Source organism: Babylonia areolata, chromosome 2, assembly GCF_041734735.1.
Source record: "Babylonia areolata isolate BAREFJ2019XMU chromosome 2, ASM4173473v1, whole genome shotgun sequence".
Classification (NCBI taxonomy): domain Eukaryota; kingdom Metazoa; phylum Mollusca; class Gastropoda; order Neogastropoda; family Buccinidae; genus Babylonia; species Babylonia areolata.
In genome coordinates this window covers 9539898-9567355 of record NC_134877.1, presented here as the reverse complement: position 1 = coordinate 9567355, position 27458 = coordinate 9539898, and the positions used below count along the sequence as shown (strand labels likewise).

At 45.5% G+C, this 27458-nt stretch overlaps 2 protein-coding genes across 2 annotated transcripts; one reads left to right on the top strand and one right to left on the bottom strand.

The window, feature by feature from the left end:
* Positions 1 to 562: 562 nt before the first annotated feature.
* LOC143278949 (uncharacterized) lies at positions 563 to 12887 on the top strand. Its single transcript, XM_076583314.1, has 2 exons — positions 563 to 604; positions 9611 to 12887. Exon 2 carries the CDS (start codon positions 10277 to 10279, stop codon positions 10718 to 10720), a length of 444 nt encoding a protein of 147 aa, XP_076439429.1. The 5' UTR covers positions 563 to 604; positions 9611 to 10276; the 3' UTR covers positions 10721 to 12887.
* LOC143296118 (uncharacterized) lies at positions 620 to 3959 on the bottom strand. Its single transcript, XM_076607903.1, has 3 exons — positions 3177 to 3959; positions 1432 to 2375; positions 620 to 731 (listed from the first exon to the last, which is right to left on the bottom strand). The coding sequence occupies exons 1-3, from the start codon at positions 3957 to 3959 to the stop codon at positions 620 to 622; spliced, it is 1839 nt and encodes a 612-aa protein (XP_076464018.1).
* Positions 12888 to 27458: the final 14571 nt, after the last annotated feature.

Genomic DNA, 27458 nt, shown 5'->3' with positions numbered 1-27458 from the left:
CGCTTCCCAAAACTGGGGGTGTCAGGTTGCGTCCGTGCCAGTCAGCAAGCGCGGAAGCACAGCGTGATGGACTGGATTCTTCCAATTCTTGTACGGCGATGACTCGAGCGTGCTTCCATAAAAAGAACACCGACACGGCGTATGCGAGCGAGACGGGAGTGTGTGTGCGCTTACAGTGGGCACCACACCAGCTGAACACAGTAAACAGCAGTGACTAAGTTTGACATCATTACCGGAGTTGTTTTCCGTCAGTGGGTTTGTCGAAAGTCGGTAAATGGGTGGGCTGGAGAAGAATGAGCTGAATGGGTAAACCCACGTAGCAAAAGGGTGGGGCAAGAATGGAGGAGGGAAAAGGATTGGTTTCAGCTGATACGTACATTAGCGCCGAAAAAAAGTCAAATGTTATGTTGCTTTTTGGCACCTTGACAGACCTCCCATCCTTAGATTGTTTAGTCATGCACTTTGCGGGTAAGGACAGGTGAGATAAGCGACAAGGAAGTGGTTTGGAAACACAGAGGCAAGTGGGAAAAAAAATCTCACAAAATTGCGCGACACACATGCGCACGCACGCATGCTCAACACGGAGAGAGAGGGCGTTCCAAAGGTACATGGATAATTCTTACTCTCGACCTTTATTAACTGCATCACCAGCACCCATGGATCGTGTGGGTTCGATGCCCACTTTGGGTGGAACTGTAATTTTTTTGTTGGGCGGCTCTGGGTTTCGCTGACTGGGCCATAAAAACAGCCACAGGCCACACAGTGTCCAGAAAACGGGAGGTATGCCATGTAAAGGCTGCAAAGCGTACGTGTTAGTGGATAACACTCGTTGGGCTTTTAACACCATCCGAGTCAGCGTGTAGGTGCTATTGTTAGAGTGAAGGATATTTTTATGTGAATGGTACGTACTGTAGTGGACCAATCGAAACAGGTCGACGACAGTCTTTTTCTCGTTTTCAGTCTGCTGCAGTCTCAATAATGTCATATTCTCAGTCAAACTTTCAACTTGTCCCATTTCGTTTTAATAACCAGTTGTGTTGCTTAACATAACTGGTAAGTATAACATACTTGAACTTGAACTTGAACTGTACGATGTTTTAGGTCTTGGAGACCTGTTCATCGCTCCGTGTGGGTCATCAGTTGTACATACTAAACTTTGCATGCGTGGCTTATTGGCAAGACGGATTGTACTTGTCTGGCTTGTTCTTCCAGTAGACATCCAGTCTGTTCTTGAAGGCATTCACCGACGGTGCCAGGACCACTTCGTCTGGGAGACTGTTCCACGTCTTGGTGACCCTTTCACTGAAGAAGTGTTTCCTGGTGTCACAGTGGGTGTGGTGTGGGAACAGTTTCTTCGCGTTTCCTCTGGTGCCTGATTCCTCTGCGGTTTCAAGTTTTGGTTTTTCGGTTCTGTGGGGTCCGCGGACATACTTGAAGATGTCTATCATATCCCCTCTGAGTCGTCTGTGTTCCAGGCTAGGCAGGCCGAGTCGCTCTAGTCTTTCTGAATAAGGTAGCTCACTGATCGAGGAGATCAGCTTTGTGGCTCGGCGCTGCACATCCTCTAGCTGCTTGCATAATGTCTTGTGTCTAGGTTGCCGCACTGTTTGTGCATACTCGAGGATGGGCGTCTCTATTGTTTTGTAAAGCTGGATGAAGAGCTTGCAGTCTAAGAACTCGAAGGTTCTGCGGATGATGCCAATTACACTGTTTGCTCTTGCTGTGACACTGTCCACGTGCTGCTTCTTAAATTTGAGGTAATTATCAATTTGAACACCGAGGTCCGCTTCCACCTCACTTTCTGCCAAGGGTATTTCTCTGATGGTTCCGGTTTCAGCATCTACATGCTTCATATGGTACAATGCTTTTGATTTTCGTGTGCCAATTTTCATCACTTTGCATTTCTGTGGGTGGAATTTCAGAAGCCAATCGTTTGACCATTTCTGGAGGCTGCCTAGGTCCTGTTGAAGAGATGCGGTCGATTCCTGGTTGTCACTAGCAGCGTAGATTTTTGTGTCATCTGCAAACAGTTTGACGGTGTTTTGTACATGTTTCGGTAGATCGTTGGTGTAGATGACAAACAGGATTGGTCCTAGTACACTGCCTTGAGGGATACCGCTTGTGACTGCTACTTCGTCTGAGAAAGTTCCATTGATTCTGACTCGTTGCTTTCGGTCACCAAGGAAGGCTGATATCCAGTTGAGTATTGGGCCTTTTAGTCCATAGGCTTCAACTTTCTTCAGCAGACGACAATGCGGTACAGTGTCAAAGGCTTTTTGGAAATCCATATACACGACGTCAATGCTGCTGCCGGAGTCTATCAGCCTGGTCCAGTCATCGAGAGCTTCCAGTAGATTGGTCACGCAAGATTTCCCCTGAACGAATCCATGTTGCTCTTCACAGAGTAGTTAATTGCACTGTAGGTGATTCATTATTTGTGCCCTCAGGAGCGTTTCCATTACCTTGCACAGGATACAGGTCAGGCTGACAGGTCGGTAGTTTTCTGGCTGCTATCGGCTTCTTTTCCTCTTGTAGATAGGAGTGACTGTGGCTTCTTTCCAATCTTTAGGAATTTCCCCACGATCCAGAATGAGTCGGAATAGATGTGCTGTTGGGCGTGCTAGAGACCCTGCTGCCTTCGCCAACACCATGGGGTGGATTCCGTCGGGTCCAGGTGCCTTGTTTGTTTTCAGATTTTGAAGTTCCTTTCTCACATCTGCTTCAGTGATGTTTACCTCTTGCAGTATTTCCTGAATGCTGTACTTGGGAGGTGGTGGTAGGTTCTCCTTTTCTTCCTGGGTGAAGACTCTTTGAAAACATTCGTTTAGAACGTCTGCCTTTTCTTTGTCTGTTGTCGTTTTTTTTCCGTCAGCTTTTTTCAGATCTGCAATGCCTGACCTGCATTTAGTTTTCAACTTGACATATGACCAAAAGACTTTGCTGTTTTTCTTTGCGTTGGCTGCCACCTTTTCCTCTCTACCTCTCTTTGCTTTGTGGCACGCTCTTCTGGAATGGTTATTTGCGCAACGGTATTCCTGCTCGTCTCGAGGGTCTCGTGATTTTTTCCATTTCCTGAAGAGTCTGTGTTTGTTTCGAACAGTGCTCAGTGTTTTCGGGTCCATCCATTTCTAGGTAGTTCTTCCTGATGTCATCACTGTTGGGATGTGCTTATATACAGCTTTCTGGATCTCATCCTTGATGGTTTTCCAGGTTTCTTCAACTGACTTGTTGGAGAGAAGTTCGTCCCAGTCTGCTTCGGCAAGGTCCAAATTCATTTCTTCGTAGTTCCCCTCTTCAAACTTGGTCTTCTTCCTTGCTGGTTCTCGCTTATCGTAAGAACATGAGAAGCTGATGATGAGAGTCACGTGGTCGCTTCTTCCTAGTCTGGCTTGTGTTGTGATGCTGTTTATCATCTTCTCTCGGTTGGTGAAGACCAAGTCATCTAGGCTGGGGTTCTGTCCTTGCCTAAATCTTGTTGGTTCCTTCTGGTGCTGGGTGAGATATGCATCTTGGGTGGCTTTGAGGAATTTCTGCGCTTGGTGTTCCTCACTACAATTGCAGGTCTCATTTTGCCAGTCGACTTTCGGGTGGTTAAAGTCACCCATCGGGAGAATGTGGGAGTACTGCTTCTGTTTGCCCAGGTCCACAATCAGTTTGTTGAGTTTTTCTGTGTTTTCCGGGGGAGAGTTTGGGCTTCTGTATATCAATCCAATCAAGAGTTTATCTGAGCCATCCAGACGACATTCGACTAATATTTGCTCTTCAAAGTCGTTGTCTTGAACTTCTATCTGGGAAGCTTTGAGACTGCTGTCTACATGTAAGCACATTCCCCGTCCTTTCTTGTCCGTGCGATTATGAAAAAGGTCGTAATCATCAATGGCTACCTCACACTCCTGTACTGCATATCTTGTGTTCTTTGGTTTAACTTCAGTGATTCCGATTACTGACGGTTTGTACATGCTGATAAGGGCTTGTAGTTCACTCCTTTTGTTCAGTAATGAATCTGCATTGCTGTAGAGGCACGTTCGTGAGTTCAAGGAAGTATTGGCTGTATTGTTCTGGCGGTTAGATGATAGTTTGGGAACTGATGAAGTTTTAAAACTATGTACATTGCGAGTTGAGAGTTTTTTTACTCCGAGTCTCCCTGGGCCGCCTGATCCGACGGTTCCCCGAGGTAGACCACATGATTGTTGCGCCTCACCCATCTTGCTTTGTCGTCCCCCGACGCCTGGGCCCTCTTCGTTTGCAGTTCATTGTAGAGTGCAGTCTCTTTCTTGCGTTCTGCAGGGGTCAAGTCCTTTCTCATGCTGATGCCAGAGATGGGGGGTTGTTGCAGCAGCCTTGGTTTCTTCTTCCTTTCTCTTTCTGTGGTAGGTACGCAGAGTCTCATCTCTCTGTGCCATAGAGTCGAAGGTTAGTCTTAGTGGTCTCGGGGGGCCTTCGCTTCCCTTTTCCTTCGGCTTGCCCAGTCTTCTGATGTCTATTGGTTGATGGGGGATATTAAGATGCTGCAAGATTTTTGTTGTTGTCTCTGTATCTTCTGATTTCCTGTCCCTGGATTCAGTGGCTGCGCATTCTTTCATTTTGAAAATGATCAGGTTGGTTTTTCTTTGGTACCTGTCTTCCATTTCAGCTACTTTTTCCTCTGTCTTGCTGTCCACGATGTCAACGGTCTGGCTCTCTGTAGGAGTAGGACTGCCTGTATTGTTGTTTGCTGTGTTGATCGTGACATTTTTGACGGCTTCGTCTGTTATGTCTCTGATCTTTTCAACCATTTTCTGGGGAAGGTCACCTTCTGTTATCTTGGTTACGGTGGCTGCAACTGCTTCCACATTCTTTGATAGTTCCAGAACGTCAGTTCTCAGTTCTTCCATGCCATTCAGAAATTTGTGGATCACCTGGTTGCACGATTTGCCGCAGTACCAATGTAGCTGTGGGTTGGGCTTGTCTGCATCTTTCTTCATAAACTTATGGGTGGCTTCGTCGACATCGACGCAAGTGATGTTGAACCACAGGTCACATATTTCACATTGGAGTGCTTTGTCCTTGGGGCCTACTGTGTCCACAATTGCTGTTTTGAGTGGTTTGAGAGCGTTCATCAGTTGCATTTGATCCTTTGCGCGTCCTTGAGCTTGTTTCTGATGTTGTCCGTTTTTTATGATCACCCGACATGATGTCTAACCTATGGTGCTTCAAAAAAGGAAGATTTCACTCACCTCTCAAACCATGTGTGGCAGTGTATCCCGTGTTCGCCTCACTTAATCTCATAACAAGTCAGAAGAACCAGCAGCACACACTGATAGCACTGATACAGTCCACCAACACAGCACTGATACACCAACACAGCACTGATACAGTCCACCAACATAGCACTGTCGATAGACTAGTAATAGTTAGTCACAACCTTAGTATCATAACAAGTCACAAGGGCTTTGTTTTGAATCCATTTTTTTCTTTTCCTTTTTCACGCGTTGTATTCCCGTAGGATAATCACCACAGCATACACAGGTTTGTTTTTGATTCAGTCAACTCAATACACAATACTTGCTTTCTCTTTCTTCAGTCAGTCATAAACTACAACTGTATAGCAGCATACACTGGTTCAATCCGTAAGTATAGTAGAGCAGTAATAATCATAATAATATCATGACAAGTCACTAGGGTTTTGTTTTGAATCCATTGTTTTGTCCACTGTCAGTCACAACACAAACTATTGTGCTAGGCCTATGTGGTAGGTTGCCGACATCACGATCACAATGTTATTGTTGTAACAGGTAGTGAGCTGTTTTTGGCGACAGCACAAATGGGCAATTTCTGTCTCGCTTCACAGTGCACTTGTAATTCTTGAGAGAAACGTGGGTGGATACACCTCCCTAGCTGTTTTAAAGCAGTTTTGGTCGAATGTCACTCTCCAATTATTACTCGAAAAAACGCTTTTCAGTAAATTATTACTTTTGAGCTCCCCACAACTGATTCACTACTGGTTTAATTTTGTTCACCATCATTAGGACACCAGCCCCATATTGTATGAATTGAAAATCATAAGTTCGCTTTGACTTGAGTACGTCTGAACTTCTAAGAGACTAAGGTCTTCTTGTATCGTGTTGTTGTTTTGGGTTGTTTTTGTTTGTTTGTTTGTTTGTTTTTGTTTTTTTACGCTTTCCTTCTCATGTCAGTCATTTGTGTTCTGTGATCACTATTCAGTGTGGGTGCCACCATTGGAACATTATCTGTTCACTGAGTTTCTCAGTGCCATGCCTTCAAAGACAGCAGGCATTGTCCCATGAATTATCAGTCTGTCCAGTCGTTCCATGAATTACCAGTATTTCAGTGGCAGCAGCATCACCCACAGCAGTATGTACTGTACATTGGGTTGTATATATACCATACTGAATGACAGAGATCATATCCTAAGCTCACCTCACGTTGTTTTTCTCGTTGCTCCCAGTGTGTTACGTCAGTCACCTGCGTGGGGGTTAGAACACTACATCATTTTATGGGCGTTGGACAATAACAAGTGTAAAAACTGTTTGAAAGGGAGGTTTGATTCCAAGAGAGGGGAACAGAGAGGGGGACACTGGATCGATTACGATGTTGCAAATACTCACTCACTCTCTCCTCACACCAATAGCAGGGCTACATGGAGTGGGTTTGTTTTTTTTTATTGTTTTTTTTATAGTGTTTACTTTTACTTTACAATAAACATAAGTAAGCAGTACATACACTAAGCTGTTCACCCTACTTAGTAACAACAACTTTAAGCAACACACAGCCCTACATAAAGCACTTCACCCTACACTTGAAGTACTTCCTACAAGCAGCACACAGCCCAACAAGGATTTCCCTGCACCTCACATCACCGATCAGTCAGTCAGCCTGTGTCAGTGTTTAGTTCTTCTGGGAGACAGCTAAGAACTGGCTGTGCTGACTGGTTTTATCACTTCCCACAAAATGCTGTGCATACTAATGCAACTTAGCTACAACACTCACTCCCCCAACTGGTTGAACTGAAGTAACCAATCTTGGCTTGTTCTAGTGATGTTATGTGAATGACTGACAGATTCACCGACCCATCCTCATTTGTCCAATGGAACAGTTTCATCTGATTTGCTACAATTCAATGCACAATCTATGACGACAAGTTCACCCGTTTACGTCACAAAGAGATTGGGGAGACAGGACGATACAACTCTCAGCACGTTAGCAGGCTTGATCTAAGATCACATCAGCATAAGTTCTGGACATGCCTACATCTACATCAAGACGATAAAAAAATAATAATAAAAAATAAAATAAAAGCGTGAATCCCGAGGAAGGAGGGAACGGGAAGGTGGGGGCACGTTCAGAGACCACTTGGTCTCTGCACGGGGAAACATTCCGGCATTGGCATAAGTTGCCAGGTTGGCAAACTGGTTACGCCATACAGCAAACACAGCTGGGCTCAGTGACTAAGTGAAATGACCAACAAGACAGAGGGACTTGGGTGGGTGGGGGAAGGAGAGCAGGGGTTTGGGACAGAGTCCACGCGACCTCAAAGACTGAATGGAGCATGTAGTCCAGGGCAGATACAGAAATGGTCGAAATGTGTGCAACAAAACCGTTCTTTTCACAATAAAATAGAATAAATCATACTGATCACACTGATATAAAACTGACCACTGTAGGTGGGCGGGAACATAATTAGATTTTGGTTTTTAATCATTATTTGTCACACTTCTGGCCATGAGAGAGCCCCTAACAAAGTGTTGCAAGTCTGGGTTATGCAAGCGCGGTATAAGGGGTCGCCAGAGGAAAGCGTTTAGCGCGGTACAGTACTTGTGACTGACTGCTGCTGCGCTGATGCTGTACTATACCTCCGTTAGTAGGACACTGCGGCAGATGACAGATACCATACAAAAAAAATAAGAGGACTCTTTGGGGTCAAAAGGAAACAAACATTCTTAAACTGATCTATCATATACTAAATTGGTAGAAAACGCAAATTTGCTTTTATGAACGTTTTACAGTTTCTTACCATTCATGACATTTCATACATGCCCCTACAGCATCAGCGCGGCAGCAGTCAGTCACAAGTACTGTACCGCGCTAAACGCTTTCCTCTGGCGACCCCTTATACCGCGCTTGCATAACCCAGGCTTGCAACACTTTGTTAGGGGCTCTCTCATGGCCAGAAGTGTGACAAATAATGAGAATATGGTTTGTTCTTGTGCCTTAAATGTGTTCAAAATTATTAAAAACATCCAAAATTTCGGCGCCGTTTTGTGACATGGCAATGTGTCTGAACATGAAGTGGTCAGAAACAAATAAGTACAAATCTGATTAAAATCCAGTACATACAGACCTGATCTATATACATTTGTTGTTATAATAAAACATTGATCATCAATAAAAATGGTACATTAAGTTTGAAATATTATGCAAAAAAAACCGCGTGACAGACGTAAACAACCCGTTCCTCTTGACTTTTTTTTAATATTTTTTTTTTATTCATTCAAAGGCAAGCACGTTCATGAATACACTACACGTTCTTGCAACAGGTGGTCAACACATTTGTCTTCTGCAGCACATGCGCTCATTTTCTGGAAAGAAAAGTCTAGTCAACTATTTAAATGCAATGGACGTCGCATATTAATTTTCAGTTCCGCTTTTCTGTGTTACTTCTGTGCATGTAATCGACCAAATAAAAATATATATGTAAACAAAATTAGAACTTTTCACATAAATCATGCGGATTCATCGCGGGAAAGCGTAAATCAGTTTGATAAACACCCTTCAATCGTGTGTGTTTGAACACAGATTCAGAGAATGTGTTGTTTCTGACAGCGTGTGAAATGTACATGTGTTACACGGAAATCTCCGATATGTTCATTCGCACCCTGTGGTTGCTATATTTTAAAAAACAAAACAAACTCTGTATGTTAATTTCGTCATTGTTATGGTTTGTTTATACATTTTTCTCTCATCCGATTAAGTTTAGACACAATCACTGTTTCTGACACATGGCGAGATGCGGTAATATTCGGATACTGGTGTAAGATTTCGAACCAAGTCAACGCATGTAGTTCGGTAAGACTGCTTTCAGTTGAAGACTTGTTGCATCAAAAGTTCCAAGCAACAAAGTTCAAAGTAGAAAATCACCCCCATAAATTACCTTGATTCTGGCTTCTGCTGTCTGGTGAAGTTTTATCACGAAATGATGTAGTTTATCAGTTCACAAGACAGACGAAGTGTGTGGAACGATAAAATTCGTTGTATCCGAAACACGTGAGTCCATACGCGCTTATTGTTTTGCAGAAATTGATTAGAACAGCCACATTTTACATCACACAAGTTCTGAAAAACCAAACTATACACTGATTGTGAATGATTTTCTCAAATGGTGCTTGAGATGAAGTCAGGTGTCACATTCGGACACGGAACATATGTTCTTCGCTTCTGCTTTACGCAGATAATAAAATTCCTTATTTTTATTTGTTGTTTGTTGTTGTTATTGTTTGTTTTCGTTTTTTCTCATAGTCTTACTTTTATTACATCTTGTTTTTCTGCAACCCTACATATTTGTTCACTGTGAGGATAACGCTAATCAGTTTTCTGTTGATTGATCGAATAGAAAGGTACACCCCTGTCCGAGCCTTGGACCAGACCACCCTCCTGACAGACGAGAAAGACATCCTTGCCCGCTGGGCAGAGCACTTCAACACCCTCCTCAACAGGGACTCATCCATATCTGACGAGGTAATTGCAGCCCTCCCACAGCTACAAGTCAATGACTCGCTAGCTGCCCCTCCCACCAAGGCCGAGAACCTGAAGGCCCTGAAGCTGACAACGTCAGGAAAAGCACCAGGAGCGGATGGAATCCAGGCCGACATCTACAAGTATGGAGGTGAGGTGATGACAGACAAGCTGACCGCCCTGTTCCAGTCTATCTAGGAGAGAGGGGAGGTCCCCCAGGCTTTCAAGGATGCTTCAATTGTCCACATTTACAAACAGAAGGGAGACAAAACATCCTGCGAGAATCTCTCTCCTCTGCATCACCGGCAAGATCTTCACCCGCATCATACTGAACAGACTGGTTGACCATGTCTCCAACACAGTCATCTCTGAAGCACAGTGCGGCTTCCGCTCAGGCAGGGGAACATGTGACACGGTGTTTGCCGTACGCCAGATGCAAGAGAGGTGCCGTGAGCAGAACAAGGCGCTCCACATGGTCTTTGCAGACCTGAGTAAGGCCTTCGACACAGTGAATCGTTGAGAGTACAGGAAAATAAATACTGACATGTCGGATCCGTTCCCTGTGGCAAATGGAGTGAAGCAGGGCTACAGCCTGGCACCTACGCTGTTCTCCATTCTCTTCTCTGACATGCTGATTGATGCCTTCCAAGACTGTGACCGGGGCATCTACATTCAGTTTCGCACAGATGGCAAACTTTTCAACTTGCGGCGACTCCACACCAAGTCCAGGGTGTTTGAGGCACTGTTGAGAGAGTTCCTCTTCGCTGATGACTGTGCGCTTGCTGCACACACCCATGAGGACATGCAGTTCATTATGGACAGGTTCTCTACCTCCTGCAGGTGCTTTGGACTCACCATCAGCCTCAGCAAGACTGAGTCCATGTACCAACAAGCTAGCTCACAGAACGCCAGTGCCTCCCCCCCACATACAATCAAGATCGATGACACAGAGATCAAGTCAGGTTTTGCTACCTGGGCAACACCCTAAGCAGCAACGGAGCCCTTGATACAGAAGTGACGATGCGCATTGCCAAGGCAGCTCCACCTTTGGCAGACTCAGCAGCAGGCTGTGGAACAACAAAGGCATCAGGCTCAGCACCAAAATCAAAACCTCCAGAGCTGTTGTGTTGACCACCTTGTTGTACTGCTGTGAAACATGTACAACGCATCGCCGTCACATTCAACAACTTGAGCAGTTTCACCAGAGATGCCTACGAAAGATCCTCGGCATAAAGTGGCAAGACAGGGTCTCCAACCTCCAGGTCCTACAGAGGAGCGGCCTGCCCAGCATCGAAAGCCTGCTGATTCAGTGCCAGCTACGCTGGACAGGACACGTTGTCTGCATGACAGACAGCAGGATCCCGAAGATGCTACTATATGGCCAGCTGAAGGAAGGCCACCGTGAACTTGGAAGAAGCACTTCAAGGACACCTTGAAGACAAAGCTCAAAGCCTGTGACATAGACATCGCTTCCTGGGAAACATGCCTTTGACCACTATTGCTGGAGGATGCTGTGCCCTAGTGGCATAAAGACGTTTGAAAATAAGAGAACGCTGGCCATTAAGGAAAAGCGTGAGCGAAGGAAGCAGGGCTCAACTTCTGGAGACGTTTTCCCTTGCAACACCTGTGGGAAGTGCTGCGCATCCAGAATCGGCCTCTTCTCCCATATGAGGACACACGCCGACAGATAAGCCTGCCTGCCTACTCATCCGTCGGTCCGACGGGAGACTCCATCATCATTATTGTCAAGGGAGCAGAGAACTGTTAAACATCCTTTAGGATAGATTCAAACCTTGTAAAGAGCAGGCCAGAGTAAGATGAATAGACACCTATAAAGTGTCCACACCTAACCGAGGATTCGAACTTAATAAGGTAGGATAATTAGAGTACTCCAAATCGTAGAAGTGGTTGAGCAGTCATACGAGGAAGGAAGCAGGCGAGACACTGCGGCCCGTCTCCTAAGTAACAGTGAGGTCCATGCGCGTTGTGAGAAAGGAATGGGTTTTCGGACACCAGGGTGGACGAGCTTTTGTTGAGGCGTCCAACGGTAACTAGGAAGCTGAATACGGAAAGGTGGAATGTTGCAGATCACCAACCACAGGAATAAAGAAAGTTCATAGATTTTAACCAATAGAATTGGAGATAAACTATCCCTTCAACAATATCACATCTAAATATGAAGCTTTGTTGTTGTTGTCAGGCGGAAGCAGATATAAATGCATATAATGTTTATAGTGATTGATGTGCAAGAGTTATGTGCGTTTTTATGTTGGAAAAACAATGGAAATGTTGTCTAGTGAGTGGCCACGTGATATACAATCGTGCACACAACGGGAGAATAAAAGTAGCCACCCAGGTGTATGCGTGTGGACTTCTGGTTAAGACTCACAGAACGAGAGACGTGTTAGAGGCATTGGTGAGAAGAAAGGTGAAGAGATACGTCTGAGTCGTGGCATGAAGTGACGGGAGAGAGACTGAACCGAGAAGAAGAAGAGAAGAAGGAAAGAAGACAGAGGAGCAGAGACATCTCCCCGTAGAACATCCACAAAGACACTTTCCAGCCTGCCAGCAACAGAAGATCCAGAAGACAGACCAGGCACGAGATTCTACAGACCTGTGCGAAAAGGACATTTCAGACAACCTGATTCTTGGAGCCAGCTACAGTCGGCAAGGGTGACTGTTGGAACAGAACTGTGTTGTGAGTATATGAATGGAAACCAGGCCAGGTGAGATAGCATATGCATAGATGTGTGCTTGATTGAGAATCGAACCAAAACTGTGAGCTAACCCTGACAACAACAGCAAATTCACTCATACAAAACTAAATACACATTTCCCCCCAACCTGGACAATGATATATATCACACGGCATTAGACGCTCTCGTGACGACTCCGAGTAGAAACGGGGAAACGCTCTCTCTCTCTTTCTCTCTCTCATTTTTTCTCTCTCTCTCCCATTTTCTTTCTCTGTCTCTCCCCCTCTCTGTCAGATTCTCCCTCTCTCTATATATTTCTCTCTCTCCCTCCCTCCCTCTCTCTCTCTCCCTCCCTCTTTCTCATTTTCTGTCTCTGTCTCTCTGCCCTCCTCACTCTCTTGTATTTTTTCCATTCGATTTTGTTTCATTGTTTTCACCATTATTGTTCTAATTTATACCTCCATGTCACTAGAGCTGTACAACATTTCAGAGTTCAATATTCAGTGTCTTCTCTCTCTCTTGTATCAATGTGCATGTGTTAGTGTGTGTGTATGTGTGAGTGTGTGTGCGCGTGCGTTTATATGTGTGTGTGTGTGTGTGTGCGCGCGCACGCTCTTAAATATGAGTGTGTGGATTAGAATGTGTGTGCGCGCACAGCGAGTGTGTGTTTATGAAAGTGTATATTAGTATTAGTCAGTGTGTGTGTGTGTGTGTGTGCGCGCGCGTGCGCGCGTGTGAGTGAGTGTTTATATGATTGTGTGTGTGTGTGGTGTGTGTGTTAGCGTGTGTGCGCGCGAGGCGTGTGTGTGTTTATGAAAGTGTGTATGATAATTAGTTTTAGTGTGTGTGTGTGTGTGTGTGTGTGTGTGTGGTGCGAATGGACAGTAATGGGGCTGTATGAATAGGAATATGCCCTCCTGTGTGAGTGACAATGAAAAGAAAAGGGATTTTACTGCATCAAGATAAAAAGACATAGGATTGTGCTCTGTATGAAACGATCACCTGCAAGCGGTGGTGGTGTTTGATGCCGCCGTCTTCAAAGACGTGAGAGCCGAGGGCCAGGGACAGGAACCATCTGTTGGACAGCTGGGTGTATCCTGTTATCAGCGTTAATAGCACGGACTTCGCCTGGAGTCGTGCTTTTCACCTTTTCTTTTGATGCCTGTGTTAATTGTCCGCCTTCCCCTATGAGTGTCTTCAATGCCTCTGACTCAGTGAAAAAAAAAGAGAAGATTTTTTGCTTCCCTCAGAAAATAGATAGCATTATTCAAATAATGATCAGTATTTCATTCGTTCATGCATTCATTCTGTCTCTCATCCACTCCTTTCGATATCTCTTAATACAATATTCAACGGACCATCTCTCTATGTCTTTCTCTGTCTGTATGTCTCTTATGTATGCAGTCTGTGCGGGCGCTCTTCTACGTGTGTCAATGCACGGCATGCGTGCGTGTGTAGGCCTATGTGTTCGATCGGTCTATATATTCATTAATTCCGTGCATACACACGCAAACTTACACTTACGCGCACATGTACTATCTCTATCTCTCTCCCATGCACGTGCGCAAGCACACACACACATATGCACACACTCACTCATTCACTCACTCTCTCTATGTATATATATGTCTGTCTGTCTGCCTATCTATCTCACGCACGCACACACAAGCGTACACCCACCCACTCTCAACCACACACTGGCACGAACACATACGCGCGCCCGCACCCGCACCCGCACACTTATACACAAACATATACGTTGTGTGCATCCCGCAGACACACAATGAACACCCTTTTCGGTGAACACCCCCACCCCCACACACATTCATACTGCCGCGTTATGAGATTCAGTATTGATTTTAAAGTTAATGTAATTTGTCATAATCTACGAAGATAAGAAAGAAATTGATTAATTGTGTATATTAGGAAAAGGCATGGGCTTTTCGGGGGGGCGGGGGGGAAGGGGAGGGGCAGGGGGTATCCCACTCCTCTGTCAGGCCGTTCCCTGCTTTGTCTTGGATAATTGTGGAATGCCCTTGTTTGGTTTTTGTCACATCTTTCACAAGCTTGAACGCTTTTTGTTGTTGTTCAGGCTGTCTTCAATGTCTTGGCATTGCTCCTCGATCCATTCCTAATCTGCTCTTTTCATGCTTTTCTTGATCTCGTGGTTTAGAGCTCTGTTCTCTTTTGCCCCATCTACCCCATTCTTCCTCTTCTTCAGCTCCCTTCTTTTGTCACATAGATCCAAGACATCTGCCGTGACCCAGGCCGATGGTCCATGTTTGGATACAATCTCATTTTGTCGAGGTCGAACTTGATTCTTGTGTGACCCTGTTTTTTGATAATGTTCAGGTGGAGGCGGAATGTCACCACCTCGAGGTCATGATCACTTCCTACATCAGCTCATGTGAAAGTTCTTGTCTTGGCAGTGCTCACACTTGACTGGAAGTGCTTTTTGACCATGGTGTAGTCTATTTGGCTGTGGTGCCTCCGTCTGGGAGGTGCCAAGTCCACCTTCTGGATGCTTTGTGCAGGCCGATCGTGTTGGCCATAACAAGGTCGTTGTATCTGGCAAATTTCAGGAGCCTAAGGCCTATGTTGTTTGATTCGGCATTGCAGACAGTCCGTAAGTGCCTTTTCAGTTGTTGTAAGCATCGTCTCCTACTTTGGCGTTCCAGTCCCCTTGCACAATGACGATGTCGGGGTTTGATCCAAAACGTTTTGCACTTGTTCGTGTTTATCTTCCACATCCTCGTCGTCATAATCGCTTGTTGGTGCATAAGCCTAACCACTACAATTAACCATTGGTAACTACTAACCACTACTGGTCACTGACCAAAGCTGACCACAACTGACCACTGACCACTATTGGCCACCGCTGACCACTATTGATCACTGACCACCATTGATCACTAACCACTTCTGACTGACACCAATGTCCATTGCTAACCACTGACCATTTCTAACCACCACTGACAGCTGACCACCACTGACCGCTGACCACCACTGACCATCGCTGACCACTGCTGACCACTGACTGCCGACCACCAATGACCATCGCTGACCACTGACCACTGCTGCCCAGCACTGGCCACTGACCATGGCTGACCCGGGAGAATATAAACCTGGGGGAATATAGACATGCTTTCGAGCTTAGTTATCATGCAAACACATGGAATAACCTCCCTCTTCCCACGCGCCCCACAAAGCAAAACAAAGTGTTGAAGAAATGAACTGTCATGTCAGTGAAGGAAATAACGATAACAAATCAACGGTTACTAAGTAAACGCTGATATGTCGCCAAATCGAATGAAATATCGCCAATCCACTGATAAGTCGTCGACCGGCGATATTTCGACGGTTCTCTGACTTGCTGAATAAGCGCCGATCACTGTTAACGTTGATTTATTGTCAGCAACAATTCAGCGGTTAACTGAGGTGGTGACAATTCAGCATATCTTCCTTGCATATCAAATGTTCGCCGTCGACAATATTGTGTGCAGAAGTGCGACAATATTATATGCAGTGAGGGTTTGTCGCCGGCGACAACACATGCCACAATATCTCTCTTTGTGTCTCTGCATGTCTGCTCTGTGGGTGTGTGTGTGTGTGTGTGCGTGCGTGCGTGCGTGCCCGGTGTGCGTGCGTGTGTGTGTGTGTGTTTGTCTATGTGTGTTATGTGTGTCTGTTTTCTTATTTAATTAAAGTCAGCATGTATCCTTCAGTCAGTCTGGCCAGTGTACAACCAGTCGTATGTTGTACCACTATAGGTTTCTGCTTATGAATATCATATGTCCCTGTCAGGTCAGGTCATTAGATCTGCTACTGGTAACCTGTAATCTAGTACAACCTGTTCAGGGTCGGGTTGCCGGCGACTAAACCGGCACTCCCACCGCTCCCTTCCGGGACTGGTGAGGCGGGTGGCTAGACACCCTTATGGAGATCCATAAAAGGGCGTTGGCTCAGGAGAGCCACCGACGGCCATCTAGCTCCACTGTGCTGTGTGCATGCCACACGCAGTTGGCCCCCGGGGTGTGTCTACCCATGCATGCGAAGTCTGGATCCGGCAGAATCTGCGGAAGAAACCTATCGGTTCAACGGAGAGGAAGGTGGTTACAGCAATGCACTGTGGAGTGCAGAGAGCAAGATGAGACACCGAAAGGATATCTTGGTCATCCACTGCATCCGTGCTCATCCTCCAGTCGTCTCGACTTAGTCTTGCCACTGGAAATTGGTGGACCCGGACGAGAGAGTGAGGTTGACGTTGCGCAACTCCTCTTCACTTTAAACAAACTCATCGTGCAAGTCATCAGTCATCCAAAATGACCTTTCATCCTCCATCATTTCATCACCCCCAAGTCCTGTGGCGACAGGCGAGCGACGAAACGACAGGTGTGGGTACACTGGCAGTCGCAGTCGCAGACCTGCATGCAGGCGGCTCAGGCCATTGGGTCGTTCTTCGTCGACAGGAGCAGCGATGGAGCTCGGCAGCCGTCTGAGCGTCTGAGCAGCCCTCTTTAGGAATGCACTGCTCACATCCCTGGCATGAGGAAGGGGCTAGAAAAGGTGTCCTAAAAATTGCCTGCTCCATATCACCCTGGCCAGCATACCGCGGCTGGCGGGGACCCTACATCAGCGGTCGAAACAACAAGAAAGAAAAGAAAAAAACAAGGATCGTTCCTCTCACCATTGGTGCTTGGAACATAAGGACTCTCCTGGACAGAGATAACGCGGACAGACCTCAAAGGAGAACGGCACTAGTTGCATCCGAACTCGCCAGATACAACATTGACATCGCAGCCTTGAGTGAGACTCGGTTTGCAGGTGAAGGCGAGCTCTGTGAACGGGGATCTGGTTACACCTTCTTCTGGAGTGGACGAGGAAGCGAAGAGCGACGTGAGGCTGGCGTTGGTTTTGCAGTAAAAACAGCACTTGTCAGCAAGCTAGCTGGAATCCCAAAGGGAGTCAACGATAGGCTTATGACCATGAAACTCCCACTGGCATCTGGCCAGAAGCACCTCACCATTGTCAGTGCCTACGCCCCAACCATGACCAACCCGGATGAAGTGAAGGCGAAGTTCTACGAGGACCTTCACTCTGTCATTGCTGCTATCCCTAAAGCAGACAAGCTCATCATTCTTGGGGACTTCAATGCTAGAGTTGGCTCTGACTACATCTCCTGGGATGGAGTGATTGGAAAGCACGGTGTGGGCCACTGCAACCCAAATGGATTGCTTTTGCTTCAGACCTGTGCAGAGCACGAACTGCTGATAACCAACACAGTTTTCTGCCTCCCTACCCGTAACAGGACATCATGGATGCACCCTCGCTCAAAGCATTGGCATCTCATCGATTATGTCATCGTCAGGAAAAGGGATAGGCAAGATGTACGTGTAACAAAGACCATGTGCGGCGCTGAGTGTTGGACAGACCATCGCCTTGTAGTCTCGAAGCTGAATATTCGAATCCAGCCCAAGAGACGCCCCCAAGGCCAGAAGGCTCCAAAACGGTTCAACATCGCTCAGCTGAAAAACATCACCATCAAACAGTCCTTTGTGGAGCTGCTGGAAGATCGTCTGGAATCCGCCTCTCTGGACAACCAGAATGTGGAGTCTGACTGGAGGACCCTGCGTGAGCTGATCTATAGTACAGCTTCAGAGACCCTGGGACCCATGTCCAGAAAGCACAAAGACTGGTTTGATGAAAACTGTGATGAAATCAAGCAGCTTCTGGATGAGAAATGCCGTCTACATCAAGCCTACCTGAGCAACCCAAAGTCCACATCAAAAAAGGATGTGTACGATGCCATCCGCAGGACTGTTCAGCAAAAGTTACGCCAGATGCAGGATAAGTGGCTGAGTGACAAAGCTGATGAGATCCAGGGATATGCTGACATGCACGATATGAAGAGGTTCTATGATGCCTTAAAAGAAGTCTACGGCCCCACATCCTCAGGATCATCCCCCCTCCTCAGTGCAGATGGGAATACCTTGATCACCGCGAAGGAGAAAATTCTCGAACGCTGGGCTGAGCACATCAACAGTGTCTTAAATCGCCCTTCCTCCATAAATGATGAAGCCATAGACCGTCTCCCACAAGTCCCCATCAACGAAGCACTGGACGATCCGCCAACACCTCTTGAGACCCAGAAAGCAATTCGTCTGCTATCCAGTGGCAAGGCACCTGGCTCAGACTCCATACCAGCAGAGGTCTACAAGGATGGAGGCACTGTGCTGACTGAGAAGCTCCATCAGCTGTACTCACTCATGTGGAAAGAAGAGACGATCCCCCAGGATTTCAAAGATGCATCTATCATTCACTTGTACAAGCGAAAGGGGAACCGGCAAGCCTGTGATAACCATTGGGGCATTTCCTTGCTCTCCATCGCAGGCAAGATACTTGCCAGGATCCTACTAAACCGCCTCACAGCACACCTTGACCAAGGTCATTTGCCTGAGAGCCAATGTGGATTCCGGAAAGAGCGCGGAACCACCGACATGGTGTTTGCTGCAAGGCAGCTGCAAGAGAAATGTCAGGAGCAAAATGCTGATCTGTTCTCCACCTATGTCGACCTCACTAAGGCCATCGACACCGTGAGTAGAGAGGGACTGTGGAAGATCATGGCCAAGTACGGATGCCCTCGGAAATTTATTTCCTTGGTCAGCCAATTCCATGAAGGCATGCAGGCTCGAGTCCAGGACAAAGGCGAAACATCTGCTCCTTTTGCTGTCACAAATGGTGTCAAGCAAGGCTGCATCCTGGCTCCAACGCTGTTCAGCCTCATGTTCTCTGCAATGCTTACTGATGCCTTCAGAGATGGCGATGTTGGAATCGGCCTAAAGTACCGAACAGATGGTAAGTTGTTTAACCTCAGAAGGCTTCAAGCAAAAACGAAGGTCATGACAGACATCATCAGAGACTTTTTGTTTGCTGATGATTGTGCCCTCAACGCTGGATCTGAAGCTGACATGCAACTCAGCGTTGACAAGTTTGCCACTGCCAGCAGGAACTTCGGCCTTACCATCAGCACGAGGAAAACTGAAGTTCTCCATCAGCCAGCCCCAGGGAAACCCTACATTGAGCCCAACATCACAGTCAACGGTCAGAGACTCAGTGCGGTGGAGCGGTTCACATACCTTGGCAGCACACTGTCACGAAATGCGACCATCGACAATGAAGTGAACGTCAGGATTGCAAGAGCAAGCGCAACTTTTGGTAGACTCAGTGCAAATGTCTGGAACAGAAGAGGCATTAGTCTTGAGACCAAGCTAAAGGTCTACAGAGCAGTAGTTCTCCCCACACTACTGTACGCCTGCAAAACTTGGACAGTGTACCAACGACATGCCAAGAAGCTGAACCCCTTCCACACAACATGCCTCAGGAAGCTACTGAACATCAAGTGGGAAGACAAGACCCCAGACACAGAGGTGCTCACAAAAGCCACCCTTCCCAGCATCTTCACCATCCTGATGCAGTCCCAGCTTCGCTGGGCTGGACACATGGCGCGCATGCCAGACCATCGGCTGCCCAAAAGGCTTTTCTATGGCGAGCTGCAACAAGGGAAGAGATCACACGGAGGTCAGAAGAAGCGCTTCAGAGATACTCTGAAAGTCTCTCTGAAAGCGTTTGACATCAACCCTGACTCCTGGGAGGAATCTGCAGTGGACCGTGACAAATGGCGTGCTGCTGTGCACAAAGGCGCCAAGTTGTGCGAGGCCAACAGGACTGCTGCAGCTGTTCAGAAGAGGCAGGCCAGAAAGTCACGGGCAAACAAGCTCCCTGACAATGGTATGCCTGTCTTTGTCTGCCCCAACTGTCAGCGAACATTTCGTGCGCAGATTGGACTATTCAGCCATCTGCGCATTCACAGATAGATTCATGAGCATCCTCCCTTCACCCCACCACCACCCTCCCCCCATCCCCCAGCTGGATGACAACGATGGTCATCATCGATCTCGATGGACACACACCACCATCATATGTACTTTTACATTTAGGCATGCTGGTATACATACGTGCACGCGTGTTCGTGTGCGTGTGTGTGTGTGCGCGCGCATGTGCGCACGTGTACGTGTATCACGTGTGCCAGTGTGCGCGCGCGTCTATGTTTATCTGTGTGTGTGTGTGTGTGTGTGAGCGTGCGTGCGTGTGTAGAGGGGGTGGGGGTGCAGGGGGGGTGGGGTGATGAGGTATTTTGTTGTGTTTTTATGGTGTGTTTTTGTGTAAGGAACCATTATTTACCTGTATCCCAAGTTTAAATTACGTTATGAGTGTAAGGGTGTGGGTGGGGCGGGGGGTGGAGGGTGGGGGGGCGAGGGGTGGTGGTAAATATAGGTCATTTTCCCTTTCTTCGGCCCAAAAACGACGTTACGGGATAAATGTGCTTGAAACGGCACCATGTCCACAATTTTAAGCACACAGTTTAACACCATCACATTTGCTGTGAGTTCAGCAAAGATGAACTTTTGAGAATTTCACACAGCAGTGAAATGTCTCTTGGGACGTACGGTTTGGAATAACGAAAGCAGCACCTGATCAGTTATGATCAGTGTCATGGAATAGTGTCGTGATAGCTTGCCACATGTTCCAATACTTCCGGTGTACTGAAAATGCTCAAACGCCAGCTATCTGCATGGTTACTATATGAAGCATTTCTTCATGAGCGTGGAGGTTATTGCTGACATAATTAAGCAACGTATTAAATTTGCGTTACATATGTAGCGTTGCATTTCATTTGTCAATTATCTGCAGACCACACAACTGACCGCTGCTGACTTACCAGGTGAGGTGTGTGGACTGCCATCTTCTCTCTGATAGTCTCAGCTTCCGTTTGGCAGCTTTGATATCTACTGTTATCCAAGGGGCTGAGGACGGTCAGTTACGTATGGGCCATAAAAATAGCCACAGGTCACAATGTCCAACTAAGAACGGGATGTAGGTCTGTGTAGAGAAATGCTGCAAAGTGTACGGTCTTATCACACTGTCAGTGGACACTCTGGTAGGGCTTTTTAACACCGTCAGCATGATGGTGCTAATGTAAGAGTGAAGCACATTTTATGTGAACGATACAGGACATTGGTTCGCACTGTCGTGGACCAATTGTGCACATATCACAAAAGAAATGGTGTTAAAACAATAAAAGTGTGTGGGCAAAGCATGAGAGATTGGTGTGCATGTGCTGTACTCTTTTGCTTATTACTGTCCAACTCCCATAATTATGTAGTGTTGTAACCCCCACACAGGTGACGTAACATACTGGGAGGAAAACAACATGGGGTAAGCTGAGGGGCTGATCAACCAAATGTACAGTACATACTGCTGTGGGTGATTGCTGCCACATATACTGATATTTCATGGATTAATACCTGCTCTTCTAAGGCAGGATAGAAACACAGTAAGCAGATAATGTTCCACCCACACTGAACAGCGACCACAGAACATGAACGACCGGCTGACATGAGAAGAATAAAATAAAATTGCGGTAGTAGTAGAGGAGTCTCTTAGAAGTCCAGAAGTTCTCAAATCAAAGCAAATTTAATTTCTGTTCATATAATATGGGGTTGGTGTCCTAATGAAGGTGAATATTATAATGAAATCAGAAGTGAACTGTGTTGAGCTCAAAAGTAGTGAGGTTGCTGTATGTAATACTAACCAGTTCAGTTAAGCAACACAACATGATTATTAAAACGACCTGAGTGGTATATTATAAAAGGGGACGGTACAAAAGAATTACTGATATACTGAATTGAATTTAAAGGATAGAAAAGATCTACGCACTGGCCCAAAGACATATAGCAGGCCAGTCACAAAAGGGTTTTTTCTATTGTTTTATTACAATATTAAGTAAAGAAGAGAATAAAGAAGACAATGCAGCAAGCAGTGTGGCGAGACGTCTGCTTGGTACAACACACTGTGTGCGACACACACAGTCAGTGGTCAGCTAGCTGGCTATCACCACAACCTGGCTCAGGTGAAAGTGACCAGTGATCACCCACTCCGTCTATTTATGCAAGTCATGCAAACTGCAAAGACGCTTGCGTGTGCTGCGAAGCAGATTGGTTCAAACTGGGCTAAATCTGATTAAAATTGTGTTTGGTACAAGGTGTTCAGTGATTTCTAAATGATTCCTGAACCGATTTACGTCGGATTGGTTGCAAAAGAAACAGCCCAACACCTACATTCTAATGAGTATAAAATGAAGTGTTGATTATTTAAAATGAATTTATAATCTTAATTTGTCACCTGAAAAGGTTCAGTTTCAGCGAGCTTGTCGCTGAAAATTACAAACTGCGGTAAATCAGTTTAACATAGGCAAGCACAAATGGTATAGATTTAAAGATGGAATTGCGACGATTCTGCCAGTATATAATACTTGTATTTTACTGATCCAACAAAAGAAACATTTAGTGAGACATTGTCGTCAGAAACACATATTTCAAATCTGGCCAGGCCGTTGAACGACACTAGTTGTGGAGTGATTGTCGTTAAGTGTTGACAATGAAGATCAGCTTTGTATCTTCTAAATACCTGTCTTAATCTCATCCAAATACTATAATGGTGTGGTTTTAGTTTCCAACGGCAGTCACATACAGAACTGTAGACTGTAGCATTATGTGTGACGAGAAAGACAAAATGACGAAAGCTTGAAATTTTTACACTGACGAACGATTAAACTGAAATCAAGTATGCTTCTAACTGATCAAAGTGTGTGTGTAAGCACAACAAATATAATATTGCAGCGAACGATACTGAGACTTGATTTAATAGATGTTTTGGAGCAATTGTTTAAAAGGGGCTTTGCATTTATTATACGAATGGCGTCACGCATTATGAGTGAGTCACTGAAGACGGGCATGTTAGTTGCGGAAAAGGAGCCTGCTATACAGCTTGTGCGTGAAGCAGTATCTGAAGCCAGCTGAGCGCTTGGCTACATTATTATTATTATTATCATCATTATCTTGCAATCTGATAACCAAAGCTTCTTGGTGGTATTTGTGGTCATAGTTTGACGATAAATGAAGGGGAATTGAAGGGGATGGTGAATTCAGCAGCATGGGCTCGACATGAAGGATGTAAACGTCCAAATCAAATGAAAGATGTAAACGTCAAAATCCGAAGATAATGGCAAAGAAATCAGATCTCGCTGAACGGCCCAAGAGGTTATACATCGTGAACATAAATGTCATAATCATAATATGATAAGAAAATCAGAATTCACTAAATAGACTCATGGCTGGGGTTGTAAAGGTCATAATCACCACACAATGACAAAGAAATTACAGTTCACTGTATGGGCTGATGGACTGTACATTATGTGTGCAAAAGTCCTGATAATAGGCTGACAACAAAAAATGACGATGCTATGACAAGTATGCCACTGTTCATATCTGTGTCAACAAAACATGATTTGCAAACACTGGGAGGACACGAAAATGTAATGTGTGAAAACATTTGTTGGTTGCCTCACTCTGCAAGAAGTTTCAATCATACAGAGTATGAATGGCATTCACCCTATGGTGCGTGAAAAGCAGCCATGCAAACACATGAATTGTGTTGTCAAATCACAGTCAGCTGCCACATTGCACAGTTGCCTTTTGTCCCATCTGCTGTTTGCAGTCGGTAAACAGTTCTTTCATTGCCCTTTCGTAACGCATGTCAACTGTGCATGGTGACAATATGTGCTTTAGTAAGGCTCCCTCAATCAAAGACATGTTACACAAGGTACTGCAGAATTATGACTTGTTCAGAATAATGGCTTGTGAAGTATTGAAATCAGCAGCACTGGGATTTGAACAGCAACCATAGATAACAGTATGAAAAATACATGACTGTGATTACTACGAATGAATGAACAGCTAGAGGCTTTACCCTGACGTAGGGCACTTGAAAACTGGACCAAATAGTTTTGATGTTTGTTGTGATGCAACCTTTTCTGTCACATTTATTTGGAATGTTCTTCATTTTGTGCTTGCTCATTTCAGTTGTTCATCTGTTTGTGTCAGCATCCTTTCGCATGCAAGATTTCACTGATAAAAGATTCTCAGTTTCACAGAAGACACTAACGACTTAGAACATGAAAATTAAAAAAATAAAATAAAATAAAACAACAACAACAACAAAAAACAGTGAAAGAAGCCCAAATCAACCAGCCAAGTAAAAACGCATAAGGGAACGCACACAACGTCCACACCCGCCCCCGCCCCTCCTCCGACACACACACTCACTAACCCACTCACTCACTGACATATACATACATTCACATTTTTTAAAACCAGTACTGCGCCATCACCTTCGCCGTCTATTGTTAATGTCTTCGCTAACACCACTGTCATTACCATGATCGTCATTGTCGTCGCCTCAATTTCTTGTTTCTTTTTCTACCTCTAATTTTTCACTTAGATTTGCATCAGGGAAAGACAAGAGACCAACTCCGATAACAAAGGAAATGTTTTTGATAAAAATAAAGGGGACTTCTCACACATTGTGAGAAATCGTGGGTGGGGAACGCGAGGGGAAAGTGAGAGAAATCGTGGGATTGGGAGAAATCGTGGGCTTACAGGGTGTGTGTGGATGATGGCTACTTCTTGGTCTGTCTGCTGTGTCCTGCACTGGCTGTGAGTTTGTTTTTTGTTTTTGTTTTTTGTTTTGGCTGTGAGTTGTACACCACCTCATATGGGGCTATATGGACAACGGCTACTTCATGGCCTGTCTGATGTGTGTCCCACTGAAGTGATCAGCATAAACCCTGATGCACAAACCGCCTTGGTAGGGATCGACATTTACTAAAACTAGAAACCATCATTGCAGAACAAGGAAGCCAATCCGGTACCAGTAATGGCAGAGCTATTTTGCGAAGTCTGTGGTAACATCCATGATGCACAAACCTGCTGTTTGCTGTCCAACAGGTGGTCCGCTACTTTGGCGATGGCGTTTGCTTTTGATCTGCCTATTTTGTGTGGGTGGATAGCTACTTTGCAGTGGGTTTGGGGGATGGGTGGTGGTTGGGGAGAGGGTGCAGGGGGGGGGGGAGAGGGTGCAGGGGGGGGGGGGGGGGGAGGGACAAACATGGAAGTGAAGTTGTATGGGCGTTTGCTGTACTGTTCAAAACATGGCCTTTTTGTAGGAGGAAGGCACGGGAACGTCCCACACAACGTGCATACGTTTGGCGAGTTTATCATTGATGGGGGCACTGGTAGGGATATAGGCACATAGATCATACACATAGATCTATGTGAGGTAAAACAAGCTTCATTAAGCTTACATGCCACCAACAGTGACATTCAATACTGTGCCCCAAACAAACATATGACTGACCAATACAACCCTGAGTGTTCAACACCTGTTACCCATCATACTTATAATAAAACTGTGTGTTACCATGACCAAACAAATCTCCTCTTTGTCTTCACAAAGTGTCCCACTGACATAAATAAATGCATGGGAAAACATTACTACCAGTTTACTCCGGTAAACTGCAATGTGCAATAACATAGCACTGACCCTCAGTGTTCTCCTTGTTAACCAGATTACGATGTTCTTTCCCACTTGTCTGAACAAAGTAAACCACTGAAACATAGCACAACTCCTACACATGTTATCACAACTACCAAGAAATCAAACATGTGTTCCAAAACACTTGCTGTTACCCCTATGTGTACACACACATGAAAAATCTTCAACACACACTGACAGTGTGTTAGCCTATAGATCTGTTCAGCTCACACTGAACCAACACCACCTACTGAATATACACAATAAGTAATGCATCAAAGTACATCAAACCCACTTTAGGTGTAGCAAAACCGAACAACTCTACACACCTGCGACACACATACCATCTCCATGGCTTCTCATCTTTCAGTGCTTACATTGCTTCCACAGTCAGTCAACACTGACAATGCACTGATATATCACTGCACTATCATTTGTACCAGAAATCAGAACAAGATATCTGTAACAAAATAGAAGTGGGGGTGGGGGGTTGGGGGGGGGGGACTCAAAAGATGAAGGCCAGTACTTCCCTCACTTTGTGGCCAGATTTCACACCTTAACCCCTTTTCTTTCCACAAGCCACAAGATCAACTTAAACTGGCTGTTCACTGACACAAAACATTGTTCCCAACAAAGTTATCAAAATAACATAAAACCATTACAAGTCATGTACTCACAGCCCAACAAATATTTCCCTGCACCTCATATCACCAATCAGTCAGTCAGCCTGTGTCAGTGTTCAGTTCTTCTGGGAGACAGCTAAGAACTATCTGTGCTGACTGGTTTTACTCCTTCCCACAAAATATTGTGCATACCAATGCCAGATACACAACACTCACTCCCCCAACTGGTTGAACTGAAGTAACCAATCTTGGTTTGTCCCAGTGACGCTATGTGAATAACTGACAGATTCACTGACCCATCCTGATTCGTCCAATGTAATAGTTTGATCTGATTCGCTACATTTCAACCCACTTGTCTATACACATTCCATGACAAGTTCACCTGTTTATGTCACAGTGAGACTGGGGAGACAGGATGATACAATTCCTGTATAGGCCAGGGAATTTAGATTAAAATTTGCGTTAGGTCAAAATGTCTGCAACAAAACTGTTCTTTTTACGATAAAATAGTATAAATCATACTGATCACACTGATATAAAGTTGAACACTATAGGGGGGCGGGAACATAAGTAGATTTATTACTTCTGCCTGTTTGAGAGCGCCTTATAAAGAGTCGCAAGGCAAGCACAGTTCACCCTAGGCATTGATGGTCAAGAAATCCCTCAGCAAGACACCCCAACCTACCTAGGAGTGAAGTTGGACAGAAAGCTCACCTGGACCCCTCAAATTAGCTCCATACGCAGCAGAAGCCTCAGGAAAATGGCCCTGATGAAGAAGCTGGCAGGAACAAAATAGTCAACTGCTGCTAAGACCAACCTTGACAAACTGACCAAGACACAGAATGCTGGCCTCAGACTCATCACAAGCAGCATGAAACCCCCTCAAGTGCCAGTAATGGAGAAAACAACAGGCCTC

Coding starts and splice junctions, on each gene's coding strand:
- LOC143296118 (XM_076607903.1), bottom strand. CDS start 3,959: ATGTACAAACCGTCAGTAATCGGAATCACTGAAGTTAAACCAAAGAAC. Junction 2,376..3,176: donor AGGATGAGATCCAGAAAGCT/GTATATAAGCAC, acceptor GGATTCGTTCAG/GGGAAATCTTGCGTGACCAA. Junction 732..1,431: donor GATATGATAGACATCTTCAA/GTATGTCCGCGG, acceptor TTTATGGCCCAG/TCAGCGAAACCCAGAGCCGC.
- LOC143278949 (XM_076583314.1), top strand. CDS start 10,277: ATGTCGGATCCGTTCCCTGTGGCAAATGGAGTGAAGCAGGGCTACAGC.